This window comes from Carcharodon carcharias, chromosome 26, assembly GCF_017639515.1.
Source record: "Carcharodon carcharias isolate sCarCar2 chromosome 26, sCarCar2.pri, whole genome shotgun sequence".
NCBI classification, from domain to species: domain Eukaryota; kingdom Metazoa; phylum Chordata; class Chondrichthyes; order Lamniformes; family Lamnidae; genus Carcharodon; species Carcharodon carcharias.
The window spans coordinates 25,267,268-25,292,252 of record NC_054492.1 but is presented as its reverse complement, the minus strand read 5'-3'; the positions used below and the strand labels follow the sequence as shown (position 1 = coordinate 25,292,252).

The 24,985-nt window shown below is 42.7% G+C and overlaps 1 protein-coding gene across 4 annotated transcripts in view; it reads right to left on the bottom strand.

The window, feature by feature from the left end:
• The window catches only part of uacaa (uveal autoantigen with coiled-coil domains and ankyrin repeats a), a 189,780-nt gene extending 167,244 nt beyond the window's left edge, over positions 1-22,536 (bottom strand). For all 4 annotated transcript variants that reach the window (XM_041175068.1, XM_041175072.1, XM_041175069.1 and 1 more), the window contains exon 1: positions 22,310-22,536. In XM_041175068.1, coding sequence (XP_041031002.1) covers positions 22,310-22,357 — 48 coding nt within the window. In that variant the 5' untranslated portion in view covers positions 22,358-22,536. The remainder of the gene's footprint in view (positions 1-22,309) is intronic.
• Between the last annotated feature and the right edge of the window lie 2,449 nt (positions 22,537-24,985).

Below are 24,985 nucleotides of genomic sequence, written 5' to 3'. Positions count from 1 at the left end.
CTCAATTTTGTTGAAATACGGAAGTTAAACAAAATACATCAAAGTGCTAAAATAAAAATATGGATTATATTAATCTAACCCAAAATTTACCTGCAGTTAAGTGGCAGTAAAAGTAAATGCTGTTATTTCTAAACTAAGTTGTCACAATTTATAAAGTTTACACTTTGTAGTCTTCCACTGCTAGCGAATCTCACAAACAGGGTCAAATGCCCAGCATGTGTCACAAAAACTGCAACATGGTTGTCATGTTCACGCAACATGGACTTGAAGTATAAACTCAAAATGGACACTTCAAATGAAAATGGATTTGAGAGGTCAGGCGGCCTTTTCTTTCCTGCCAATACACATGGAACTACAGGCCCCCTGGAGTTAATCTTCGTGTCTGCACAAGTCTTGACAAAGACATCAAATGCAAGCAACCTTTCTGGACATATCTTTCAGAAGTCATTAAAATGCAAAAGACCCTCCCTGAGGTTAATGGCTGCCCTTCTCCAAATAATTTGAAGAAACTTGTTTCACAATACTGTTTGCAGACCTTCCAACTCCAGAGTTGAAATTCAGAGAATGTGTGTGAAGAACTCAATTTTATCATGATGACATGTAAATTGGCAATGCTCAGACTCCTGTGTTTGGCAATGGCCTTGCCATCAGAGACCACTTGTGGGGACAATGGAAAAAGATGCTCAGCTCACATGGCAGAAAGTTAACATCCTCCTCACCACTCTCACTCCCACCTAGTTTTGTGTCATCAGCAAACTTGGAAATTTTATATTTGGTTCCCTCACCCAAATCATTGATATATATTGTGAATAGCTGGGGTCCAAGCACAGATCCTCTGTGGTATCCAATTAGTCACCGCCTGCCATTCTGAGAAAGGCCCATTTATTCCTACTCTCATCAATCAGTCAAGAGGTGGAAAAAAGGGAACCATTCCTATCATCTCTCTCCTGTCTGTAACAATCTACATCTCTGGGTTCAAATGGCCCCACACAATTCATGATCCAAGATTCTAACTGAATTCAGATAAAACAGGTGGATGTGGTGGGATAGTGGTATCATCACTGGACCAGTATTCCAGAGACCCAGGATAATGCTCTGGGGACCTGGGTTCGAATTCCACCCTGGTGGATTTTGAAATCTGGAATTAAAAGTCTGATGATGACCATGAAACCATTGCCGATTGTTGTAAAAATCTGGGAAGGAAATCTGCCATCCTTACCTGGTCTGGCCTACATGTGGCTCCACATCCACAGCAATGTGGTTGACTCTTAAACAAGGGCAATTAGGGGTGGACAATAAATGCTGGCCTAACTTGGAAACTGCAAACGATGAACGAATTTTAAAAAAGCAGGCACTCAGTAGAGTACATACCTCCACCACATTGTTTTAACTCAACATTATTACAATTATGCAATTCTTCCTTGAGGCTTTTCCCTGCCCAGCTGATGCTCTGTAACTTACAAAGCAGAGAAAAGAAAATCTTCTTTACAAGTAGCTTCATCTCACTAAGGCCTTAGGCCAATCCACATCCAAACAACCTACTCTGAAAACTCTGCTCACATTTAACAGCTGTGACAAATGCCACCACAGCAGCTGAGGCAATCTACAACATTCTAAAACATTCAGCAACATTCAAAATAAAACAATCTACAACGTGTAATAAAAAGTCAACTCACTCCATCCCAATGTTAACAAATACTTTAAAATAACTCTAGGATCCAGGTCCAAATCAGCATCTTCACCAAAATCTAATCAGTTCTTCCTTGGGCCATATCCTACCAGGTTTCCTTGAAATCTGTCCATTAGTTTTTAAGATACATTATTTATACACTAACAGGAGCAAAAACATTACCTTCACCTACTTCCACTGCTGGAGGTTAACTATAATTCTATAATTACTCTTAATTGTCCATTATATTCTGCAACCAAATACTGGTCAATTACATTCCACACAAAGTTTCCAGTAATGAATTAGAAATTCTGACATCTGGAGGATACTGTCACTGTTAATTCTCAACTCAAGTTGCAACCGAAGTGATACGCACCACCCAAACTTTGCATAAGCATTTCCCGCCCCCTTTACTCCTCCCTCTCCTGAAGTCGCTTACTGAGGCAGTGCTCCTGGTATCTGTATTCCTCCCCTGCCTTAAGGCCAAAGGCATCAGTTCGACCACCAGGGGAGGGATGAGCAATCATAGCTTTGGCTGCCACTTCCAGAGGCTCATCATCTGACTTAGTGGTTGGCTGGTCTCCAGTAGCCCTCCGAGTGCCAGAGACCTGGGCTGTCCCTGCCTCCGACTGCTGTGGGGCGTATCAGTGAGATGTTCCCCTAAAAGTGAGCCTAATCTACATCTGTGCCCCAGCAATGTGTATCTCTGTAAGCTGGCGGAGGGTGTGTGAGTGTGCCGTGATGGTTCTTCCGGAGCTTCCTCTTCGGATGAAGTCTGTGGTCTTGCCCTGGTTTTGGGCTTGAGAGCCTCGACCTGCTGGTGTCGAGCAAATAGAAAAGAGAGTCTCCGTTAATGAGCTGGAGCTAGATAAGACTGCACGTGATTCATCCTGAATGACAGGGTTTAATGAAGTGATGGAGCTGCGATCCATACTAGGTTAGTGGGAGAGGCCGATCTCCCCTTCCCCAGAGGATCTATCCCTGTCTTCCCCAGCTAGCTCAGCAGCAGCCTCCTCAAACTCAGTGAGGGCAATAATGTCAGCCATCCCTCGCGCCTTTTTTTGCGCCAGCTTGGCATGTATGAAGAAGAAAGAAAGGCATGTGATGAGAAGGGATACAGCAGAGGTTGGGTGCGATGCATGTCCCCTGTGTGTGGTGAGCCCTCCCCAAAAGGGCTAGAAGATAGAGTGTGAGCAACATGATAGATGGGACGGTGGTGTTGTGAAAGTCTCGGTGAGACAATGAGTGTTGATATGTGTCCCCCGCTAATAATTGTGAGAGATCCCTGGAGAGAGCAGCTGTTTGAGTGCATCATGCCACGATGAGAGTTTGATATTGGGAGGGAGTTGAAGGATGTCTTACTTACCCTAGCAGAGCAGATGAGATCACTCATCCTCCTCTTGCGCACTGGGTGGCATTTCGGGCACGATTGCCAATCACGCTGACCTGCTCGGCAACGCCAACCCAGGCCAGAAAGGTGAAGCTGCAGTGCTTCCTGCAGCCACCCCTGGGATAGAGCACTTGCCTGTGCACCTGCACCTCTCTGATCAAGGCCTGGAGGGCCTGGTGCATGAAGCAGGGTGCTGCCACCCTCTTCAGGCTCTCGGCCTTCCTCTTCTGGCTTCCAGGCATCTCTAGTGGGCTGGAGAAAGCGAGATTTTGTGTTGGGCCGGCCTTTAAATATGGCGCCCGGACCTTCAAATCCGCCAGCCGACGGCAGGTGGACAAATCAGCTCCCCACCTGCCAGGTGATACAGGCCGACAGGCGCCTTGGCATAATTAATGACCCAAGTGCAGAATCGGCCGCGAGTTTCCGCCATTCCAGTCAACAGGGTGGACGCTGCTGGAACCACCCGCCAGCACACTTAGTTTCATGAAGGGAAAATTCCACCCAGCGAGTGGGCAAGAACATGGCATTTGGAGTATAATGTGGAAAAATGTGAATTTATCCAAATTGGTAGGCAGGAACAGAGGTGCAGAGTATTTCTTAAATGGTAAGAGATTAGAAAGATGTACAAAGGGACCTTGGTGTCCTCATCAGTAAGTCAATGAAGGCTAACATGCAGGAGCAGCAAGCAATTAGAAAAGCTAAAGGTATGTTAGCCTTTATCACAAGAAGATTCAAGTACAGGAGTAGCAAAGCCCTGCTTCAATTGTATAGAAGCTTGGTTAGACTGCACCTGGAGTAGCGTATGCAGTTTTGGCCCCCTTATCTTAGGAAGGATGTTATTGCCATAGAGGGAGTGCAACAAAGGTTCACCAGACTTGTTCCCGGGATGGCGAGACTGTCCTATAAAGGGAGATTGGGGAAACTGGGCCTGTATTCTCTAGAGTTTCGAAATTGAAACCTACAGAATATTTAAAGGGATAGACAGGGTAGATGCAAGTAAGATGTTTCTCCTGGTTGGGGAGTCTAGAACCAGGGGATACAATTTCAAAATAAGGGGCAAGCCTCTCAGGACCAAGATGAGGAGAATTTTTTTTTACTCAAGAGGGCTGTAAATCTTTGGAATTCTCTACCCAAGAGGGCTGTGGAAGCTCAGTCATTGAGTGGGATAGTGTGGGAAAAAGGCACTGAAATGGATGATCAGCCAAGATCATACTGAATGGAGGAGTGGCTCGATGGGCCGAATGGCCTATTCCTGCTCCTATGTTATGTTGATAGGGACCCCCACTCTTGTACTCAATCAAGAAGTGCACATTACAGTAAGGAATCACTGAACAGCGATCAGGGAGTGAGAACCTTCACTGGTTTTTTTTTCCCCCTTCTCGCTAAAATAAAATCAAATTGCTGATGCTGGAAACCGAAAGTAAAAACGCTGATTTTTTTCCTCCCTCCCTCTTGGTCAGAAACCAGGACTGCTGGTCCGAGAATAAAGGTACATTCACACAAAAGCTCAGTGAATTAGAGTCTGACTAATCAAGATTCCTGCTTGGGTGTCCACAATCTCTCACAAATATCTATGTATAAAATAGGAAATACACTGTCAAAATCCCAGAGCCCTGTGAGGCCCATAAACCCACTTGATGAATCAACACTTTCAATGTTTTCATAACCAGCGGCCCAGGCGAACGCCTCTTGCTCAGCTGTAAAACATAATATTCGCTCATCAAACTGTCAAACCAATCGCTGGCCTGTCTTGCAAGTTACCTCAAGTGGTTAAACGGTACATGTGATTATACTGTCCTGCCCAAAGTCCTTTCCACGGTTCAATAGAAAATATTAAAGAATAAAATCCCCTAGATAAACATAGCATACTGTACAGCATTGGCTGTGGGAATACAAATTCATGTCATAGTGTTTAACAGAGGACGCTTCCAACACACGTACAGAATAGAAACATTTTCAAGACCCTTTTAGGTATTAAATTTACGCACAGCAAACACATGCCGTATGCAGTCAGCAGTTAATTACCCTGCCGATACTTGGAGCATGGCCATCCAACATAGACATTTTTGCCAAAATCATGATATCTGAGGTCCTGCAGCCAGGGCCTGGGGAGCTCTCTGCCAAAAAGAAAAGATAAAGCTCAATAAATCCACAACAAGTCACAAATCACAGCTAATGTCAGAATCAACACATACACCCTGAAGGGTGAGCAACTGTTCCCACACAGATGGAAAGTAGAAGTTTCCCTCCCCAAGATAATTTGGGTTGCTATTTAAAATATATATTTCAATCCAACGGAGACAAAAAAAAATCCCATTTCGAGATAGAACTGGAAGAGGATTAACAGCTGCAATAAGAGAAAGTGCTCCAGTAACAAAAGCCTGAAACAAACAGGAGCATTTTGCTTTTAAATAGTGTCCCCAGTGCTACATGGTATGTGCCACAGAATGAAACCAGACGGACCACTTGGCATTGACCTAGGCACCGGAAATGACAACAGCAAACTCAGCCCTGTCGGCCCTTCAAAACCCTCCTTACTAACATCTAGGGGCTAGTGCTGAAATTGGGAAAGCTGTCTCACCTCCTGACTCCCCAAGGCCTGTCCACCATCTACAAGGCACAAGTCAGGAGTGCAATGGAATATTCCTGGCTTGCCTGGGTGAACGCAGTTCCCACAACACCCATGAAGCTTGATACCGTCCATGACAAAGCAGCCCGCTTGATTGGCACCCTATCCACAAATATTCTCTCCCTCTACCACCAACGCACAGCAGCAGCAGTGTGTGCCATCTACAAGATGCCCTACGGGAATTCACCAAGGCTCCTTAAGCAGCACCTGCCAAACTCACGACCATCCTAAAGGACAAGGACAGCAGATAGATGGGAACACCACCACCTGGAAGTTCCCCTCCAAGCCACTCACCATCCTGACTTGGAAATATATTGCCATTCCTTCACTGTTGCTTGGTCAAAATCCTAGAGCTCCCTTCCTAACAGCACTGTTTTTTTTTATTCATTCACGGGATATGGCTTCGCTGGCTGGGCCAGCATTTATTGCCCATCCTTAGTTGCCCTTGAGAAGGTGGTAGTGAGCTGTCTTCTTGGATTGCTGGAGTCCATATGGTGGAGGTACACTCAACCGTGCTGTACCTACACCACATGGACCGCAGTGTTTCAAGAAGGCAGCTCACCACCACCTTCTCAAGGGCAACTAGGGATGGGTAATAAATGCCGGCCCAGCCAGCGAAGCCCATATCCTGTGAATGAATTTTTAAAAACACCCTTGAACTTACCTCTGAAATTCATAAGGGAAGCTCAAAACAGAAATCATTTCCCAAACATAACAAGGAAAGTTATCAGATAATTCTTCCCCAGCACTCCAGCCAGCTCTCGCACACCTTTCCAACTAACTCTAGAATGGCACAGTAAGTTCAGTAGTGCAGTACTGTTTTCTTAGGGACAAAGAACATGACATGCTTCATGTTAATATCTGGGCACATTGGCCTCTTCGTACTTCTCAAACAACACCACTAGGGGAGACTATCTAGTCATTATCACATCACTATGGGTAGGACAAAAACAAAAATACCTGGAAAAACTCAGCAGGTCTGGAGTTTTCCAGGTATTTTTGTTTTTGTTTTGGATTTCCAGCATCCGGAGTTTTTTTGCTTTTATCATACTGTAGGTAGGAACCTGCTGTGCACACTTGACTCCTGTGTTTCCTACATTACAGTGAAAATTTTAAAAGTGCTTCATCAGCTGTAAAGCACTTTGAGATGTCCAAAGATCATTAAAGGTGCTATAGATATGAAAATATTTCCTTGTAAGATAAGCACATTCTATATTTCGTACACAATTCTTAACATTAACGCTTCCATCTTTTACAAATGATAGTCAGGCAAGTCACTAGTTCTGATGTGCTACTTCTTCAAATGCCACTCACTGTCAAAACTCATATGAACAATGAACATGCAGGTGAAGTGCAACAGGAGGATTAATGCCTTAGGAGAGAAGGAAAGATAAAATGATTCATAGAAATATTACTCTTCAGCATACTTCCTGCCTACAAAACCTTGCGCACCTGGTTGTCACACTTCTATCAACTATTTTCTCATTAAAAATTCCAAATCCCACAATAACAATGGAAAATTCTCATGTAAACCTGTCACATTGCAGGTGAGTGTGGGGGTGAGAGGAGAGGGGTTGGGGATTAGGCAGAATTGTTTTGTCCATAAGAGGTGGGGGTGTGGAATGGTTTTCCAGGGAGGGCTATTGAAGTAAGTATTTGGTATAAAACGATAAGCTGCTAGAGCTGGAAAGAGATCAAACAATCTGACGAAAAGTTGGATGGCTGGCTTTAATCTATTGTAAAAGGGCAGACTAGTTACGCCCAACAAGAATTAAGACATTCCCCTCCTTCCTCCAAAATCTACTCAAATAGGAATTAGTTTCTTTATGCTTACAAGTTTGCAATACAAGATTGCCTGGGTAATCGGGAATTGGAAAGTTAAATTAGCATCTAATCTAAAAGAAGATTTCATACTTTTCCTATCTGCTCCGGAACTACTATATCATGGAATGTCAATTACAGGGTGCATAATAACCTTCATTAAAAGTGTGGCATCAGATCCTCAGCTGTCAACCCTCCATCTTAATTGCCCACCAGAATGTTTGCAGGGCAAACATCTCCTCACTGCACAACAATCATACAGAAGGTTATTCAGCACATATCATCTGTACAAATTCTCTGAACTAGCCCCACAGCTCTGCAAACTTCACCCCTTCACATATATATCCAATTCCCTTTTGAAAATTACTATTGAATGTTTCCATCCACCCTTTCATTGCACTGATGAGGTTAAGAGTGAGAGAGCTTGGCAGTGAAGGTACATTAATGTACACAGTCTAAAACAGTCGCATCCAATAACATTCTATTCCACAGTACGGACATGAATCACTCTAATGGTCTGAACATTTGTAAAGATATTCCCTTACTTCAATGAATGTAATGTCTTAAATTAGGAGGACAATTTGCATAAACTTGGTCTGTATTCTATTGAATTCAGATGGTTGAGGGGTGATCTAATCCAGGTGATTTGATAGATGAATCATTTCCTCTGTTGGGAAATACAGAGTAACGGGCATAATCACAAAATCAGAGCTTTGTCACTTAGGAGAGAAATCAGGAAACTGTTCTTCACATGAAAGGTAGAGGAAATCTAGAACCGTCTTCACCGAAGGACTGTGGAGACTGGGGGCCATATGAAATTTTTTTACATTGAAGTCAATAGGTTTTGGTTAGGTAGGGGGTGTTAGCTTGGTAGGCATGTCAAGGAATATGAACCAAAGCTAGATTAACTGGAATTGGGGTACAGATCAACAATGAACTAAGAGTGGTGTGGGAACTGACTCGAGGGCCTGGAAGGCCTCCTCCTGTTCCTATGTTTTATAACAGCTTGAGTACATAATTCAGAAACGTTCCCTTATCACTAATAATCATCCACTGAAATAAGTTGGTGGGGGGGGTGGTCTTCACTTTGGAACAGAAGGTCTTAGGTCTCAAGCACATAACCACAGCTGACATTTCAGTTCCACACCGAGTGCTGCACTTCAGAAGGGATGCTGGGACTTGGAGCAAAGCAGAAACCGACCCCCCCCTCACCCCCGCCCAGCATTAAAATAGCTTGTCTCATCGAGGACAAAAAAATCTACCAGAATAAAACAGACGGTGGAATGCAACTGAGGCCTTAAATGTGGAAATGCTTCTTCAATTCAAGAGTAAAGAACGCTCCTGGATCAGTAACTTAAACTTTATCTAGGCCTAAGGCAAATTTATAATGTAACTAAAACAAGATTCCAAGAGAGCTTAACTTCATCACCATGCATGTGTGTTGACAGGCCTGTCTTTATCTGTGGAACAGACAGCATAGTGCATGACCCAATTTGCCAGTTGCAAGAAGCTGTGTGTGACAATAACATTCCACAGTGAGTCACATGCTCAGTTTATTGCTAAAGGAATGAATAATCCTACAGGAGTAACTTCAGTACTAAAATATTCTACAGGCTTCAACATTTTCAACCGTTTTAAATCAGTGGCTCTAAGACTTTTTCCGCGGACCACTTGGGTGGGGCAGAAGACCCCTGTGAACCACCCACCGGCTGAACTCCCCCCAGTTTCCTTCACTACCGCAAAAAACTCAGCATGATAAATGGGAAGAATGACAATGCTTTTGAAGCAACATCAATAAAGTGAAGTCTGGTTCCGAGCGGGGGAGCTTCAGCCTCACATCAGGCTCCATGTTCAACCGGTTCCTCCTCTTTGTTTTCAGCCCCACAGGTTGTATGTTGGTCACATAAATCTCGTCTATAAAATCACATTGTTGTTGTTTGCCCTACACCAACTCAGGCCATGCACACGGGAGCCGGTCTGGCTGTGTCACTTCACAAAGTGATGGGCTGGAGGTTTCTGGAATGTTCTCTCTTAGGAGCTCAGCTGTGGCATTTCGCATCAGTGACTTGTATTTTGGACCAGCCCGCAGGTCACCTGGAGGATTCCCTTGGACTACCAGTGGTCCACGAACCACACAACAAGCAAGTAACTTTGTAATCAATGTGACACCTTGAGATGGAAATAAAACCCAGGGGAATGACAGAGGAGCAGGGGGAGGAGATTTCATTTATTTCTGTTTAAAAATGTGTTTCCTTACATAAAAAAAAGTTTCCATCCTCAATCTTCTCCTTTGTTGCCTGTTCCCACTGCAGCCAGTCACAAATTCACACCGGATTGGGCAGGCAGGTCCTCGTTTTAATGTCTCTTGCAAAAATGGAAATTACCTACGAAAGCGACGCATTCACTCAGTACCGCTCTGGGAGCTTCAACCTGGATTATACGCTGAAGCCTGAGACTTGAACCTGTAACCTTCTGATTTGGAGGAGAGAATGCTACCCTTGGGCCACAGCCAGAGAACCCCTGATAAAATAAATTAACGATCGAGAGCAGGTTCAAGTCGTGAGAATCATCCACCTCCATTGTAGCGGCAAATGGAATGTATGCGAACACGAAAGAATTCATACAATTAAGTTACTATTGATTCTGTTTCCACAACCTTTCTGGAATACTTTCTGAAGTTTGGCAATACTTAGCACTGAAGCATTTAAGGGGAAGCTAGATAAACACGAGGCAGCGAGGAATAGCAGGATATACTGATAGGGAGAGATGAATTGCAGTGGGAGGAGGCTCGTCTGGAGCAGAAGCAATCAGCATGGACCAGATTGGCCAAATAGCCTGTTTAGTTCTGTTCTGTGTAATTCTATCAAACTCCTATTTTGTCACAAATAAATATATTTAGATGCACATCTTTTGCATCAAACTTTCTGAATTATGTTTCCTTACCCTGGCTAAACCATTCTACATTAACACAGAAGCAAGAAAGTGCAGATGTTGGAGATCTGGAAAAAAAAAGAGAAAATGCTGGAATTACTCAGCAGGTCTGGCAGCATCTGTGGAGAGAGAACCAGGGAGGAAAGAACAGAAGGGAAGGTCCCTGATAGGGTGGAGAGATTAAATGACAAAAGGGATGACAGTGCCAAGCAAATGGGAGGTGGCAATAAGACAAGTAAAGAAACATAAGACAGGTCTACAGGGACTTTAAATGGCATTGGCAGAAATGTTAACTGCATCTGTTTTCCAAAATAAACAGGAACAGAGGTTATGGTTATATTTGTTTATGACTGCGACATGAACACTTCGAAAAATTATTTGAAGTGTGGCCCCACAAGTAAGGTCAAATGTGCGCCAACCACCCACACCGCTCATTGTTAATCAGTCTCAGCTGCAGGTAGAGGAGGCAGCAGCAAAGGTCAGTCAGTACATGAGATGTGGAAGTGAAGCTAGTTTAAATATACACACACATTGATTATGTGAATGAATATTGGCCCCTGGTTAAGCAATGCCTCAACTTTAAATTTCCTTGGATTCACCTAGTTCTGTTGAAGGGTCATGAGGACTCGAAACATCAACTGTTTTCTTCTCCGCCGATGCTGCCAGACCTGCTGAGTTTTTCCAGGTAATTCTGTTTTTGTTTTAAATTTCTCATCCTGGTTTTAAAATCTCTCCAAGACTTCACCCGTCTCTGTAATCTCCTCCAGTTCTACAACTTTCCAAGTTCTCCACGCTCCTTAAATCCTAGCCTCTTGCGAGTTCCCAATTTAATCACTCCTCCAATGACAACTGTGCCTTCAACTGCCTTGGCCCTAGGCTCTAGCATTCACTCCCTAAGTCTCCCTGCCTCTCTAACTCACTATCCTCCTTTAAAAGGTGCTCCTTAAAATCTACCTCTTTGGCCAAGCTTTTGGTCACCTGTCCTAATATCCCCTCATGTAGCTCAGTGTCGAATTTTGTTTTATAATGCACCTGTGAAGCATCTCGGGACCAAAAACAAAAGATGCTGAAAAAACTCAGCAGGTCTGACAGCATCTGTGGAGAGAAAGACCGAGTTAACATTTCGAGTCCGTATAACTCTTCTTCAGAGCTGAAGGGATGTAGAAATGTGGTGAAATATATACTGTTTAAGGGGGACGGAACAGGTGAAGCTGGATAGAAGGCCAAAGATAGGTGGAGGCAGAGGGGAGACCCACCAGCCTCCACAACATCCACAGGGTTAGGCTGGTTTCAGTGGAATTGCGCCTTACCACTAGGCCACCCTGCTTAGCTCACTAATGGATCCATACTGCAGCTGGGAAAGCAAATATCCATTGCAGTCTACAAAAAAATTATTTTTAAATGCAGTCAGTGGTGCAAGCCACAACTTCGCCGTTGACAGGAGACACTATCTCTACAAATTTTCACTTCTGGAGTCGCACTGGGTTACAGCTCCTTAAGGAACACCAGTATTTTCCCCATGGGGCACTTTTCAGGCATCAGCCCAAACTACTGGGTGACAGCAGGTTACACAACTGTAAAGGGCGGTTCACAGACAAGCCCAACTCTTGTCCTCCACCTGCATTTTCTGTGACAAAGATCTCGAAGAACATCAAAACAGAAACCTCGGCAGATTTCTTTTCCATTCCCGTATATGTAGTTACGTTCATTAGCCACTCAAAGCAATGGAAACAGTTGAAAACAACCCATTCTGTACCACTGACACAAACTTTTCCTCTTCAAACATAAAAAAATACCCCAAAGCATAAACGGAACACAGTCTCATCAATCTGGTGATACAGCCAATAAGATAAGTCTTAAGGGGGAGAAGGAGTTGGAGAGGCAAAGCGTTTTAGGGAGGTAATTCCAGCGCTCAGGGCCAGAAAGTGAAAGTACAGCGATCAATGGTGGAACGGAGGAAGTGGTGGGTGCTCAGGAGTTCAGAACCTGAAGTAGGGCAGAGTTTTCAGACAGTTATCAGCTAAAAGAAGTTATAGAGATAAGGAACAGAAAGGCCACAGAAGGATCTGAACACAAGGCTGAAATTTTCAACTTACAGGTGTTGCTGAACTTGGAGCCAACATAGGTCAGCAAACACAAGGACATGGCACCAATGAGAACACAGAGAGCAGATACTATTGTTGCCTCTGATCAATCAAGGCATTCACAAAAATCCAAGAACCTTCAACCTCCCCGAAATCTATGGTGCAATAGCAGAACATGAAGTAGCAGAACTTGAATTCCCCTCACAAGGCACTGGAAACTCATCGTATGACTTGTATTTGAAATTTAAGAATCCACAGATTCTAAAACAGGGAACTTAGGAACCCTTTAATTCTCTGGAGTTCGAGTCCAAAGAATCAGCTCAAAAGACATATTCAAGCTGTGGACTAATGTTATTGTTCCACTAAACTACATGTTTATTAAAATCAAATGGAATGTTAGGAAACGGGGTAATGAGCTGGACAAAGGATTGCTTTCTACTCACATTATTGGATTAGGTCATTATTCACATAGTAAGATAATGGATGTCAGGCAATGAATTGCCACCCTATGGTGTTGGATGACTCAATTATGGGAAACTGAAGAATTGTAGGCTCATCATCCTTGATGAGATATGACAGAGGGTGCCAGACAGGTTAGTACTGAACAAAAGAAAGAGAATGCACAAAATCATTTCTAGTTTCAAGTAAAAGCATCCAAAAAAAAAAATTTGAAAGAACAACAGGCCTGTACTTGCACCTTCGCTATGTATTTGATATCCTGGGCGTGCAGACTGACTATGTTGTCAAACCAACTCCTAACCGTTGTTATTCAACTATTGGAGCTCAACAAATTTCCTTTGAAATGCTTACTCATCGCTCCCAAAACTCCTGCATTTTGTGTCCAACTCTCATCATCTGCCATGCTAAGCAGATGAAGCTTCATCCATATTTGCCCACCCGCTACAACCAAACATGCAGTTGTTCCAAGGAAAATCTAAAGAGAAGCTAATATGTAGCTATGTTCATTAGCCATTTAAAGCAATGGAAGTGGTTGAGAACAACCCATTCTGTACACAACTGACACAAACTTTTCCTCTGCTCACATAAAAAAATACCTCAAAGCGTAAATGGAACAGTCTCATCAACAAAAGAACATAGGAAATGCAGGAGGCAATTTAGCCCTTCAGGCCTATTCCACCATTCAACAGAGAGTCATTATAGCACAGATGGAGGTCATTCAACCCATCAGGTCCATGCTGGCTCTCCCAAAGAGCAATCCAGTCAGTCCCATTCCTCCGCTCTATCACCATATTCCTCTAGTGACGATCCAATTTCATAATGTAATCCACTTCCATTACCTTTGTAGGTAGTGAGTTCCAATGAGATCAAGCTGATCTGTATTTACCATTTAGGTTCTATAACCTTAACACCCTTGCCGAAGAAGAATCTATCAATCTCAGTTTTGAAATTTTCAATTGGCCCCCATTTCAATAGTTTTTTTGGGGGGGGGGTGATGGGAGGCACTACTCTTTGCATGATGAGGTGCTCCCTCTGACTCATCCCCGAGGAAGAAACTGTTTCTCTCTGTCTGATGAGGCAAGAGTGGGGGAGAGGGACAAATTCTGAAATTAAAAACAAGCAAGCTTGGAAGTGGCACAATGGGCCAATGTGCACTTATGAGGAGAAAAGACCGATCATAACGTTTTGGGTTGGTTAACACTCAGTCAGTGTCTGCCTTTTCTCTTCACATTTCTGCTGTATAATGGCAGCCACCTATTCTTTTCTCTTTCAAATTTTTGCTTCCAATTTCCAACTTTCTAAAATTTGTGATTTTATTCCACCAATAGGAATTTCTGATCATGTCAAACCACTTTCTTATACAGCTCAGCAGCTTAAATTCAGTACTATGGGCAAAGCAAGCCACATTTACCTGTTTTCATTTCTAAATATGAAAACACAAATATCCTCATTACTACACCAGGGCAATCTTACAACTGTAAACTCAATACCACATGGCCTTGACATCCAAGACAGATTTCTAAGATGGATGGAGCCCCCTAATGACAATATAGACAGCAACATTCAATGCTTCTGGGAGATCAGATGTATCAGTCATGGAAACAGAAGCTCCTATTGCAACAATTTACACAGGCAGCTATTTGCAATTCAATAGGTATAAATCAGTTAGAGGCAGCAGCGTGCAGCGAGAGACAGAAAACAATCTTTAGACTACAGACTGATTGCACAATTACGGGGTGAATCACAGTACATTTCCTCATTGCATGTCCTTGCCTTGACAAGAATCTACTAATCCAATGACGTGTGTGGCACTTTAAGACAAGGAATATTTCAGAAGCTTCAAAACAAAATGTCTAGGCCCAAAACATTAACTTTTATTTTTTATTTCGATCCTTTGCATTTTCTGCAGCTTTGTTTTCACTGCAGATTTCCACCACTTAGGGCAGCTCCAGTCATACTCTCTCCCAACTCTGCTACAACACAAAGACAAGTGGACAGGAAAAGCATGATTATAGACTCAAGGACTCTGGCAGCCAAAGCAGTCAATGATTCTCAAGTGCTGTCCCATCATCTAAATTCTTCAAATGTTCAATACACAATTTAACTTCAGTTCACCTTTTCGCGTCTTGCCTTCAGTGACTGCTGCAAACAATCATTATTGAATTTATTTTAATGTGGGGATGTATTCTACGCAATAGGGAAGAGTCATATTTAAAACATTCTGGCACCAAACAAGGTCTGACAATCTCAGTACGTAGAGAGTATTACTGAAAAAAAATCACAGTACATTATTAAAATAGACTTAAAGGCTATGTTAAGCTCAAGACCAAACATCTTCCCTCAAATACAGACTCACACTGCTCCCAGTCTAAGCAAAATGACACTGGGATTAACCATTGCTCACCTCCCACCATCTGTAGACAGCATAGCGTTATAAAATATATATAATTGTACATTATTATGAAACACGTGTGAATGAACACATAAACAAACGTTCAATGACTTCATGAATGCCAGGAGGGGGACACCATTATGATAATGACAGTAGTGATCTAAAAAAGGAGAAAGTCCACTACCATCTTCACAGGGCAACCATGGATGGGCATTAAATGTGGTTCTGCCAACATTGCATACACCCAGAAGAAAAAAAGAGATAAAATATGTGCAAATATACTTTCTCAAGGCTCTAAAAAAATGTTTAAAGGTACATGGGATTATAGCAGTGAGTCCCCCAACCAATTTGGGGTCTTTTTCTGCTACCACGAAACACCTGCACCTAACATGCTTCAATTCCTGCAGGTTCAGATCTCTGCACTGAGAAATTAACTATTGCAATGGGAGATTCCAAAACTAGGGGCCAGAAATATAAGATAGACACTAACAAACCCAATAAAAGAAACATGGGGGAAACTTCTTTATTCTGAGTGGTGAGAATGTGGAACTTTTTTTTATTCATTAATGTGTTGTGGGCGTTGCTGGCTAAGCAAGCATTTATTGCCCATCCCTAATTGTCCTCATTCAGAGGGCAGTTAAGAGTCATTGAACTTCCTCTCCAAGTTGTGGCTGAGGCAAATAGCCTAGGTGAATTTAAGGAGAAAGGAATAGAAGATAATGCCGATAAGGTTAGATGAAGTAGCATAGGAGGCAGCACACGTGAAGCATAAACACCAGTATAGATTAGCTGCGTAAAATGGTCTGTTCCTCTGCTATAAATTCTTCGCAACATAGCCGCACTAACATTTCCTGGTAATTAACAGTAGATTAAAACGTTATGAAGTTTAGATATAAAAACTAGCTATAAAAATCAACTGGATTGCTCAATACACCATGTCCCAAAAAATGTGTTAACCCAAATAACTTTAAATCTCCCAAGTAGGCCATGCTTTCATCCTATAGGAATGTAACTAACGAGATCATAATGAAGTAGGAACTGGACTAGGCCATTCGGCCCCTCAAGCCTGCTCTGCCATCCAATAAGATCATGGTTTATCTTCTACCCCTGCCATTTTCCTATCCTATCCCCCATACCCCTGGTTTCCCTTAGCGTCCAAAAATCTATCAAGCTCCCTACTGAATATACTCAACAACTGAGGATCCACAGCCTTTCAGGGTAGAGAATTACAAAGATTCACAACTCTGAGTGAAGAAATTCCTCCTCAACTCAATCCTAAATAATCAAGCCCTTATTCTGAGACTGAAATCCCTAGATTGAGACTCTCCACCTGGGGAAACAGCCTCTCGGTATCGACCCTGTCAAACCCTCTAAGAATTTTATACATTTCAGTGAGATCACCTCACGCTGTTCTAAACTCCAGGGAACATAGTCCTCGTCTACTCAGTCTCTCACTCCAGCAATCCATTTGGTGAATGTTTGTTGCACTCCCTCTCAGGCAGGTTATGTCCTTCCCTCGGTAAGGAGACCAAATCTTTACACAGCACTGCAGGTATGGTTTCACCAAGGCCTCTATCCATTACACTCACTCCATGGTGCAAACATCATGTTCAGCGACCCACTTACATCATAAAATGTGGATCTATGAATGCACGGGCCAATGAGAAGAATCCTGTTCACAAAGGCAATGGGAGATGTCAGTTTCTCACCTTGTTTCTCTCCCGCACTTAGCTCGGTTTCCGCTGATTCACTAGTCCAATAGGTCCCCACATTCCACCAGAAAGCCGGTGCATCCAAGTAAGGAAGGCGGGAAACAAGGCTTCACTATCTCCAGATATCAAAATCAGAGATATACTCTGATATATACAGAAATATATCAGACGCAACACACATGCAGTGGTCAGGAAGTCCTGAACCAACACTTCAATTTTTACTGCTTCCCTGTGAAAAAAGACAAATTCAACTTCCCACTTTCCCTTCCTTCTGCCAAACTCAGACGAGATCATAAATGCATCCCTCCACACGGTGAATTGCTACTGTATCTTCTACCCATACACAACCCAGGATGTTAAGAATGCAATTTGCAGCATATGGCATCACCAAAACCCAAGCATTCCAAAGAATAGGTCAACATTTTACCAACCAACCATCCATCCATAAAAACTTTTAGAACCCCAACCCATTTAAATAAAGCATGTAATTATCATGCTCATCATCACCTCCAAGGTGGACACCATCCTGACCTGGACACATAACAGCCTTTCCTTCAAGGTTATTGGATCAAAATCCTTAAATACTGTACCCCAGCACTGTGGCAGCACCTTCATCATACACTGGATTGCAGTGATTCAAGATGAGGCTCCCCACCAGCTCCTCAAGGGCAACTAGGCATTGGCAATCAGCAAATGTTGGCCCTGTCAGTGACACTCTTAACCAGAGAGTGAAGATTTAAAAAAAAATTAAATATTGAGATTCTGTTGCCCTAGCCAAGCCACAGTAACAAATTTTCTTTGAATACAGCAAAGCGCCATAATACCCTCTCAGACAGATTAATACTCACACGTCAATCAAAGTATTTGGGAAGGGGAATGAAAATAAATTCCAATTAGACAGACAACACTCTGGAATGTTAATAGCCTGCATTCAGGACAAGGATCCAAATCCACTACCATTGTAGTGCACCAATTAGCTTTAATTTACAGTGAACATACTGTGTCGACTGTGATATTTTAAGTTACAAACCATATCACATGAAATGCCAGAGTGTCATAAGACATGCAGATCAGCGAACATATCTCAACATGGAAAGTATTTCATTCTTTGACGAGAAACATGCAATTGTCAAAATGCAGTGATTACATGGGTTACTTTCTTACTAAAGCCATAAGATATTCGATATTCCACCTCCTCGGGAGAGTCATTAAACTTCCTCTCCATTTTTGAATAGCAAACAATTAGTGGGGAATCCTTAGAATCCTTATAAATATGCACAGCAGAGGTCAAATTGCAGGGTTGGGCCCTTGACATTTCTGTGATCATCTTATAGATTCTGAATCCATTCTTAATACTAGCATTCCTAACAATCAGGTTCCAGGAGAGTAGCATCGATAAACTAGCTCCCAACATTCACATCACTGAACCTGACAGTCTTATTCCATTGGTAGGATAGTAGGTCCAGTGTCTCGACAAGTATTAGACTCTGCTGCTAGATAAATGAGATGGATATATTAGCATCAATTCTAGAAACAGGCTCATGAGCCCAGGAATCCAACCTAAACAAATGCAAGTACAAAAGCTGCTTTACAGTCTGTGTGATCAACACACCAATACAACTTAACCTTGAAAAGGATCTATTTTAAGTGTGCTGGTGAAGTTGTAGGGATAAACAAGCCAAACCTCAGTAAAATGCAAGAACAAAAACATTCAGGTACATCAGTAGCAATTGCAGAAGGATTTAGCCCAATAGAGTCAACTTTTAAAGATAGAAAATAACAAAAACATAACTTGTTGAGTTGATCCTGCAGAACGCCAGCACAGACAAGGCAGACGAAATAGCCTCCTTGTGGGCTATAACCATTCTGTGATCCCGTGAACAAGATGAAATCAAACTGTTCCAACAAATAAAGTGAAAAGGGGAATAGGAAAATACAAGAAGAAAGAAAGGATGGCATTCCGGCACCATTCTTCACGGCCTCTGGGTGTCCCTAAGCATTCTACAGTCAATGAAGCACTTTTGGAGAGGAATATTGGAAACACAGCAACCAATTTGCACTGAGAAAATTCCCACAGCAGTAATGTGATAAATGACCAGATAATCTGTTTTAGTGACATTAGATTGAGGAATAGATTGAGGCCACCGGGAATCTCCTACACTTTCTTGAAATGGTGGGGTGTTTTTTTTCATCTACAGAAGCCAGCAGACAGGGCCTCAGTTTAATGTCTTATCTGAAAGACAGCATCTCCAACAGTGCAGCACTCCCATAATATAGCACCAGGAGTGTCATCCTGGATTATGTGCTATAAGTCTCTAGAGTCTTGAACCTATAATCATCTGGCTCAAAGGAATGAGTCTGGGCATGTGCATCCAGCACAGCAATATGCCCTCTGGCATATAAAAAAATTACTCTTACATATGAAAGGTTCATTGGGATTCTAGTTTAATCTAAAGTGACACAGTCAATATATTCTGTAAATTATTGCTGGGACTGTTTTTGATCATCTTCTATTTCTCACCAATCTTGGAAGTTTCTCAAAGACAGTTTACAAAACAAGTGGATAACTGAACATGCCAGTTGCCCTCGAAAGTACAACTGAAGCAGCAGACCTCACATGTCTGGACAGTAAATGTATTTGACACACCAGTAGTGTGCCTTAATTCAGAATCTCAGATCTTTCCAAAAAAACAAGCTTAACATGAAACAGAAAAGTCTGGAAGCATTCAGAAGAACCATCAACATCTGGAGTGACTAGGTACAAGAAGCCTCTGTTGAAGGGTCCACAACTGAAACATTATAAGCCTGTTCTCTCCGCTCAGCATTTCCAGCATGTTTTCATTATTGTTTCTATTTTTCTTCTGGCACCCACAGTCTTCTACCTTTCATTTATACAGGAGTGGAGCCATTGGATGCTAACCAGGTCTGCAACCATCAGCTGTGGTACAAACACCTTTAATCTTTGCCAGCAACTGCAAGGCAGGAAACCAAAAACGCTCATCAGCGACTGACCTCCTCACTTCCACAGATCCACCAAAACTGGATAGAGCCCACGTTCATAACTGTAGGGAGTGGGCTGGGGCAGGGTGGAATAAGGGAGACATCAAGTTCTCCCTCGCTAGACAGCTAGTAGGAACAGTGAACAGAAAATATCTCTTTAAAAAAACTTAGACTTACACAACAGGGATACAAAGTTGAAGTAGATTAGTGATCCAGATGCCCTAAGGCCATGAGTTCAAATCGGAGCATGGCAGCTCCCCGAAGCCTGTCCACTACCTACAAGGCACAAGTCAGGAATGTGATGGAATACTTCCCACTTGCCTGGATGAGTACCGCTCCCCTAACATTCAAGAAGATTGGCACCATCCAGGACATAGCAGCCTGCTTGATTGGCATCTCTCCCACAAACATTCACTCCCTCCACCACCAACACACAGTAACAGCAGTGTGTACCATCTACAAGATGCACTTCAGGAATTCACCAAGGCTCCTTAGGCAGCACCTGCCAAACCCCACACCCACTACCATCTGGAAGGACAAGGGTAGCAGATAAATGGGAGCACCACCACCTGGAAGTTCCCCTTCAAGCCACTCACCATCCTGACTTGGAAATATATCATCGTTCCTTCACTGTCACTGGGTCTAAATCCTGGTACTCTCTGCCTAACAGCACTGTGGGTATACCTACACCACATGGACTGCAGTGGTTCAAGAAGGCAGCTCACCACCACCTTCTCAAGGGCAATTAGGGATGGGCAATAAATGCTGGCTTAGCCAGGGACACTCACATCCCGTAAATGAAGAAAAAAAATATTGAAAGCCAGATTTAGTAGTGATGATCACTGATTCTGATTCATTAATGCCCTTTAGAGAAGGAAGGAAATCTGCCATTCTTACCTGGTCTGGGCTATGTGACTCCAGATCCACAGCAAAGTTTCTGACTCTTAACTGCCCCCTCAAGTAGCCAATCAAGCTTCTCAGTTGTACCAAACTGCTACAGTGCTATCAGCACTGTGGGGGTATCCGCACCAGATAGACTGCAGCAATTGAAGGTGATGGCTATGAGCCTTCTCAAGGGCAATTAGGGATGGGCAACAAATACTGGCCTAGCCAGGGATGCCAAAAGGAAGACATTGTGGTTCACATCCACAACCACAGAATTCAAAAACTATAATAAATATATTGATTTTCAAAAACAAAAACCTCTCAGCCAACAGGCAAGCATGGACGTTAATAATCAGAGCAAAATGAGCTGAGAGTAGTCAATGGAAATACTCATACAGCTGCAATATTATCCAATGATTTAACTTAAATATAAAGTTGAAATGTGAAATCAGAGCAAGTGTATTGAACAGAATACTGAAAGGCACGCCACAAACTTATATTTTCTACAGGCTAACTATAAGCAAATAGTGCTACAATGCCAGCGCAGATGTACAGAAAATATATCTGGGAGTGATTACAGGGCTGTCATCTAGTTTCCAGCTGCTTTTACTGAGAACATATATCTGGGAATGATTATGAGGCAAACATAAAACCTGGACTAATGGACACCTGGGAGTGATCACAAGACTGAAATGTCATCTACAGGGTCCAAGATAACACCCAAAAACAAGCCTCCACCCAAAATTATTTAAAATTTTAAATCATATAAAAAGTAAGGCTGGTCATTTTGAATTCACTGTCAAACTTACACTCACCAATGTAAACCTATGAAATCTATGCAGGAACCTGGGTGTGGTGTTTTGTCTAAGTAGCAACTGTGATCAATGCTGTAGGTGCAACTGCTTAAACAGTCTTCTCAGTTTATAGTACACCTAAACTATTAAGCCAACCGAACAACAAAGTGCTCTGATACAAAGTGCTGGCATTTTAGCATGATTTTTTTTTAAGAGAACAGCAACTTTTTAATTTTTTTTTGCCTAATCAATCTCCGCCCCACATGAAGGACGTAGGGTTGGGCGTTTGAGCACCATAAAAAGTGATGCTTAGATTAGCAGAGGATGGTGCGTTTCAAACACACACACTGGGGTCACAGTGATACAGACTCAAAACTATTAACTCCTAAAACTCTAGAAAGAAAGTTTCCATGCGAAATTTTAACTTAAACTTCAGAAATACAGAATAAACAAACCGCACCGACTTTAAGCTGATTACGACTCTGTTAAGTCTTCAAATTCAATGGAAAATTGCGAACGACGCGCCCTTAGCTTTCAACTTACATTGAGAGTCACTTCGTGTTTCTTCAACCGTGACTTCAAACTTTTCATGATTCACTTCTAAATAAAGTTTGGTTTTTTTTCTTTTTTTTCCAGCAGGTTTATTTTTGAACTTCTGTAAAGGCTTCAGGATGGTGGTGGGGGGGGGGTGTAGAGCAGGAGGGTGATCTCCCAACGTCTACCCTCCACTCACAAACTCCGCCAGAATTTTCTTCCCCAGCATGAGCGGAGCGCTCCTCACCTGACGCACGACGTCGCCCCGGATTGACAGCGGGCAGGCCAATAGCGTCCCGACTGCGGTGGGACGGACGAGCCAATGAAGGGCAGGTGAAGGCGGGATTTCCTTATTTTGATTGGCAGGCTCTGAAAACGGGGTGGGACCTGCGCCAGCCCTCACCTGGGCGCGCGAGGGAAGAGGCGCTCACCTGAGGCTGGAACACGAGCAACTCAAAGTAATCGAAATGCGACGCTCATCCTTTTGAATGTGTTTTTTGCTGCAGGATATCTGACTTTATATTTTAAGTAAAAACTCCTGAGCTAGTAATTGTTTTGCATTGCTCATCCTTATGAATTTCTTTTGCAAAGAGACTGAGACTTTAGCGCCTTTCAGGAGGTCCCAAACCTCTTTATAGACAATGAAGTACCTTTGATGTGTAGTTACTCTTGTAATATAAGAAACACAACAGCCCACAGCAAGCTCCCACGAGCAGCGATGTGATGATAACGACCAGATTATCTGCTTTTGTGAGGTTGACCAAGAGGTAAGTATTGGACCCCAGGAATAACTCCCCTACTCCAAAGAGGAGTCATTTTAGACCCGAACTGTTAACTCTGTTTCTGTCTCCACAGATGCTGCCACATCTGCTCAATTTTTCCAGCATTTTCTGTCTTTATATAAACTCCCCTACTTGTCTTCAAGATAATGCTGTAGGATCTTTTACGTCCATGTGAGAGCAGAAAGAGCCTCAATTTAACATCTCATCGGAAAGACAACACCTCCAGCGGTGCAGCACTCCCTCAGTACTGCACTGGACTATCAGCCTTGATTTTTGTGCTCAAGTCTCTGGAGTGGGGACTTGAACCCATGACCTTCTGGCTCAGAGAAAATGCTACTCCTGAGCCACAATTGACTCAATTCTAACTCTATATTTTGTATAAAAACTCCTGCTATGGTGGTTGTAACATTTGCCAACTGGTATTGGCTGGCATATGTTTAATATGCAGCATTATTCAACCAGTTTATCCCAATGATGAACTCAGCAACAAAACAACAGCAATTTATTTTTAAATTAATTAAAAGTGGATGTGTTTAGACATTGGGCAAGTACAAGATTGCACTTAACCATGCGTCTTTCTCCTGCTACAACAGTCTGTCAACATTTGCATATGATTTGCAGAGGACAGTTGGCAGCGAAGAAATGATGTTTCCAGCAGGAGTCAACACTTCAGAAGTGAAGTGGAGAGAACACATCTGGATGAGTCCCAACTGATGGTGCAACAGTGGAGCAAAGGAACATGAACCCAAGGCCATGGAGAAAATGTGGCCATACACAGCATTAAGATATTGGCTAAAGGTGGCAGGTGTAAGGCACAAGTGAAAAAACGATAGCAATACATTATCAATGTCATAGTGTATGAACATACGAATTAGGAGTAGGAGTGGACCACTTGGCCCCTTGTGCCTGCTCCGCCATTCAAGAAGATCATGTCTGATCTGATTTTAACCCCAACTTCACATTCCTGTCTACCCCTGATAACCTTTCACCCTGTTCCTTATCAAGAATCTATCTATCTCTGCCTTAAAGATATTTAAGGACTCTGCCTCAAGCACCTTACAAGGAAGAGAATTCCAAAGTATCATGACCTTTTGAGAGCAAAATTTTTTTCCCCCATCTCTGTCCTAAATGGGTGACTCCTTATCTTGAAACAGTGACCCTGAGTTCTAGATTCTCTCACAAGAGGAAACATCCTCTCCACATCCACCCTGTCAAGTCCCCTCAGGATCTTATGTTTCAATCAAGTCACCTCTTACTCTTCTAAACTCCAGTGGATACAAGTCTAGCCTGTTCAGCCTTTTCTCATAAGGCAACCCGCCCATTCCAGGTATTAATCTAGTAAACCTTCTCTGAATTGCTTCCAATGCATTTACATATTTGCTTAAATAAGGAGATTAATACTGTACACTATACTCTAGATGTGGTCTCACCAATGCCTTGTGCTTTTCTTAGCAAAAACAAATCAGATATTTGACATGCAACTTTAATCTGCTGTAGTAATGGCAGTGCCATATGAAATAAATTGAAGTGCTCATGTCTGTAGTCTAAATGTTGTGTCATGGAATTTGTAAGATGCAAGTTCACAACCATGACTCCCAAACCAATGTCAACATTCTTCAGAGGAAGGTGTATATTTTCCAAGTAAACGGTTTGGATTTTCCAAGATAAACTGGCACAGGCCAAGTTCTTCGTTTGGAAAGTTATCTTTCAAGTGCCTCCGCACAGTGAGAGAGGAAAAACCAGTGACAGATCACAAGAATTGGAACAGACAAGGCAGGTAATTTTGCACGCTTTCTGAGCAGTTCAACCAGCATGGCTTCGTCAAAATTCTGGCAACTGGTTATTTCTCCATGAACTTGAAAAGAAAATGGTGCCTCAAAAGAAGAGATGGAAAAATTAACTC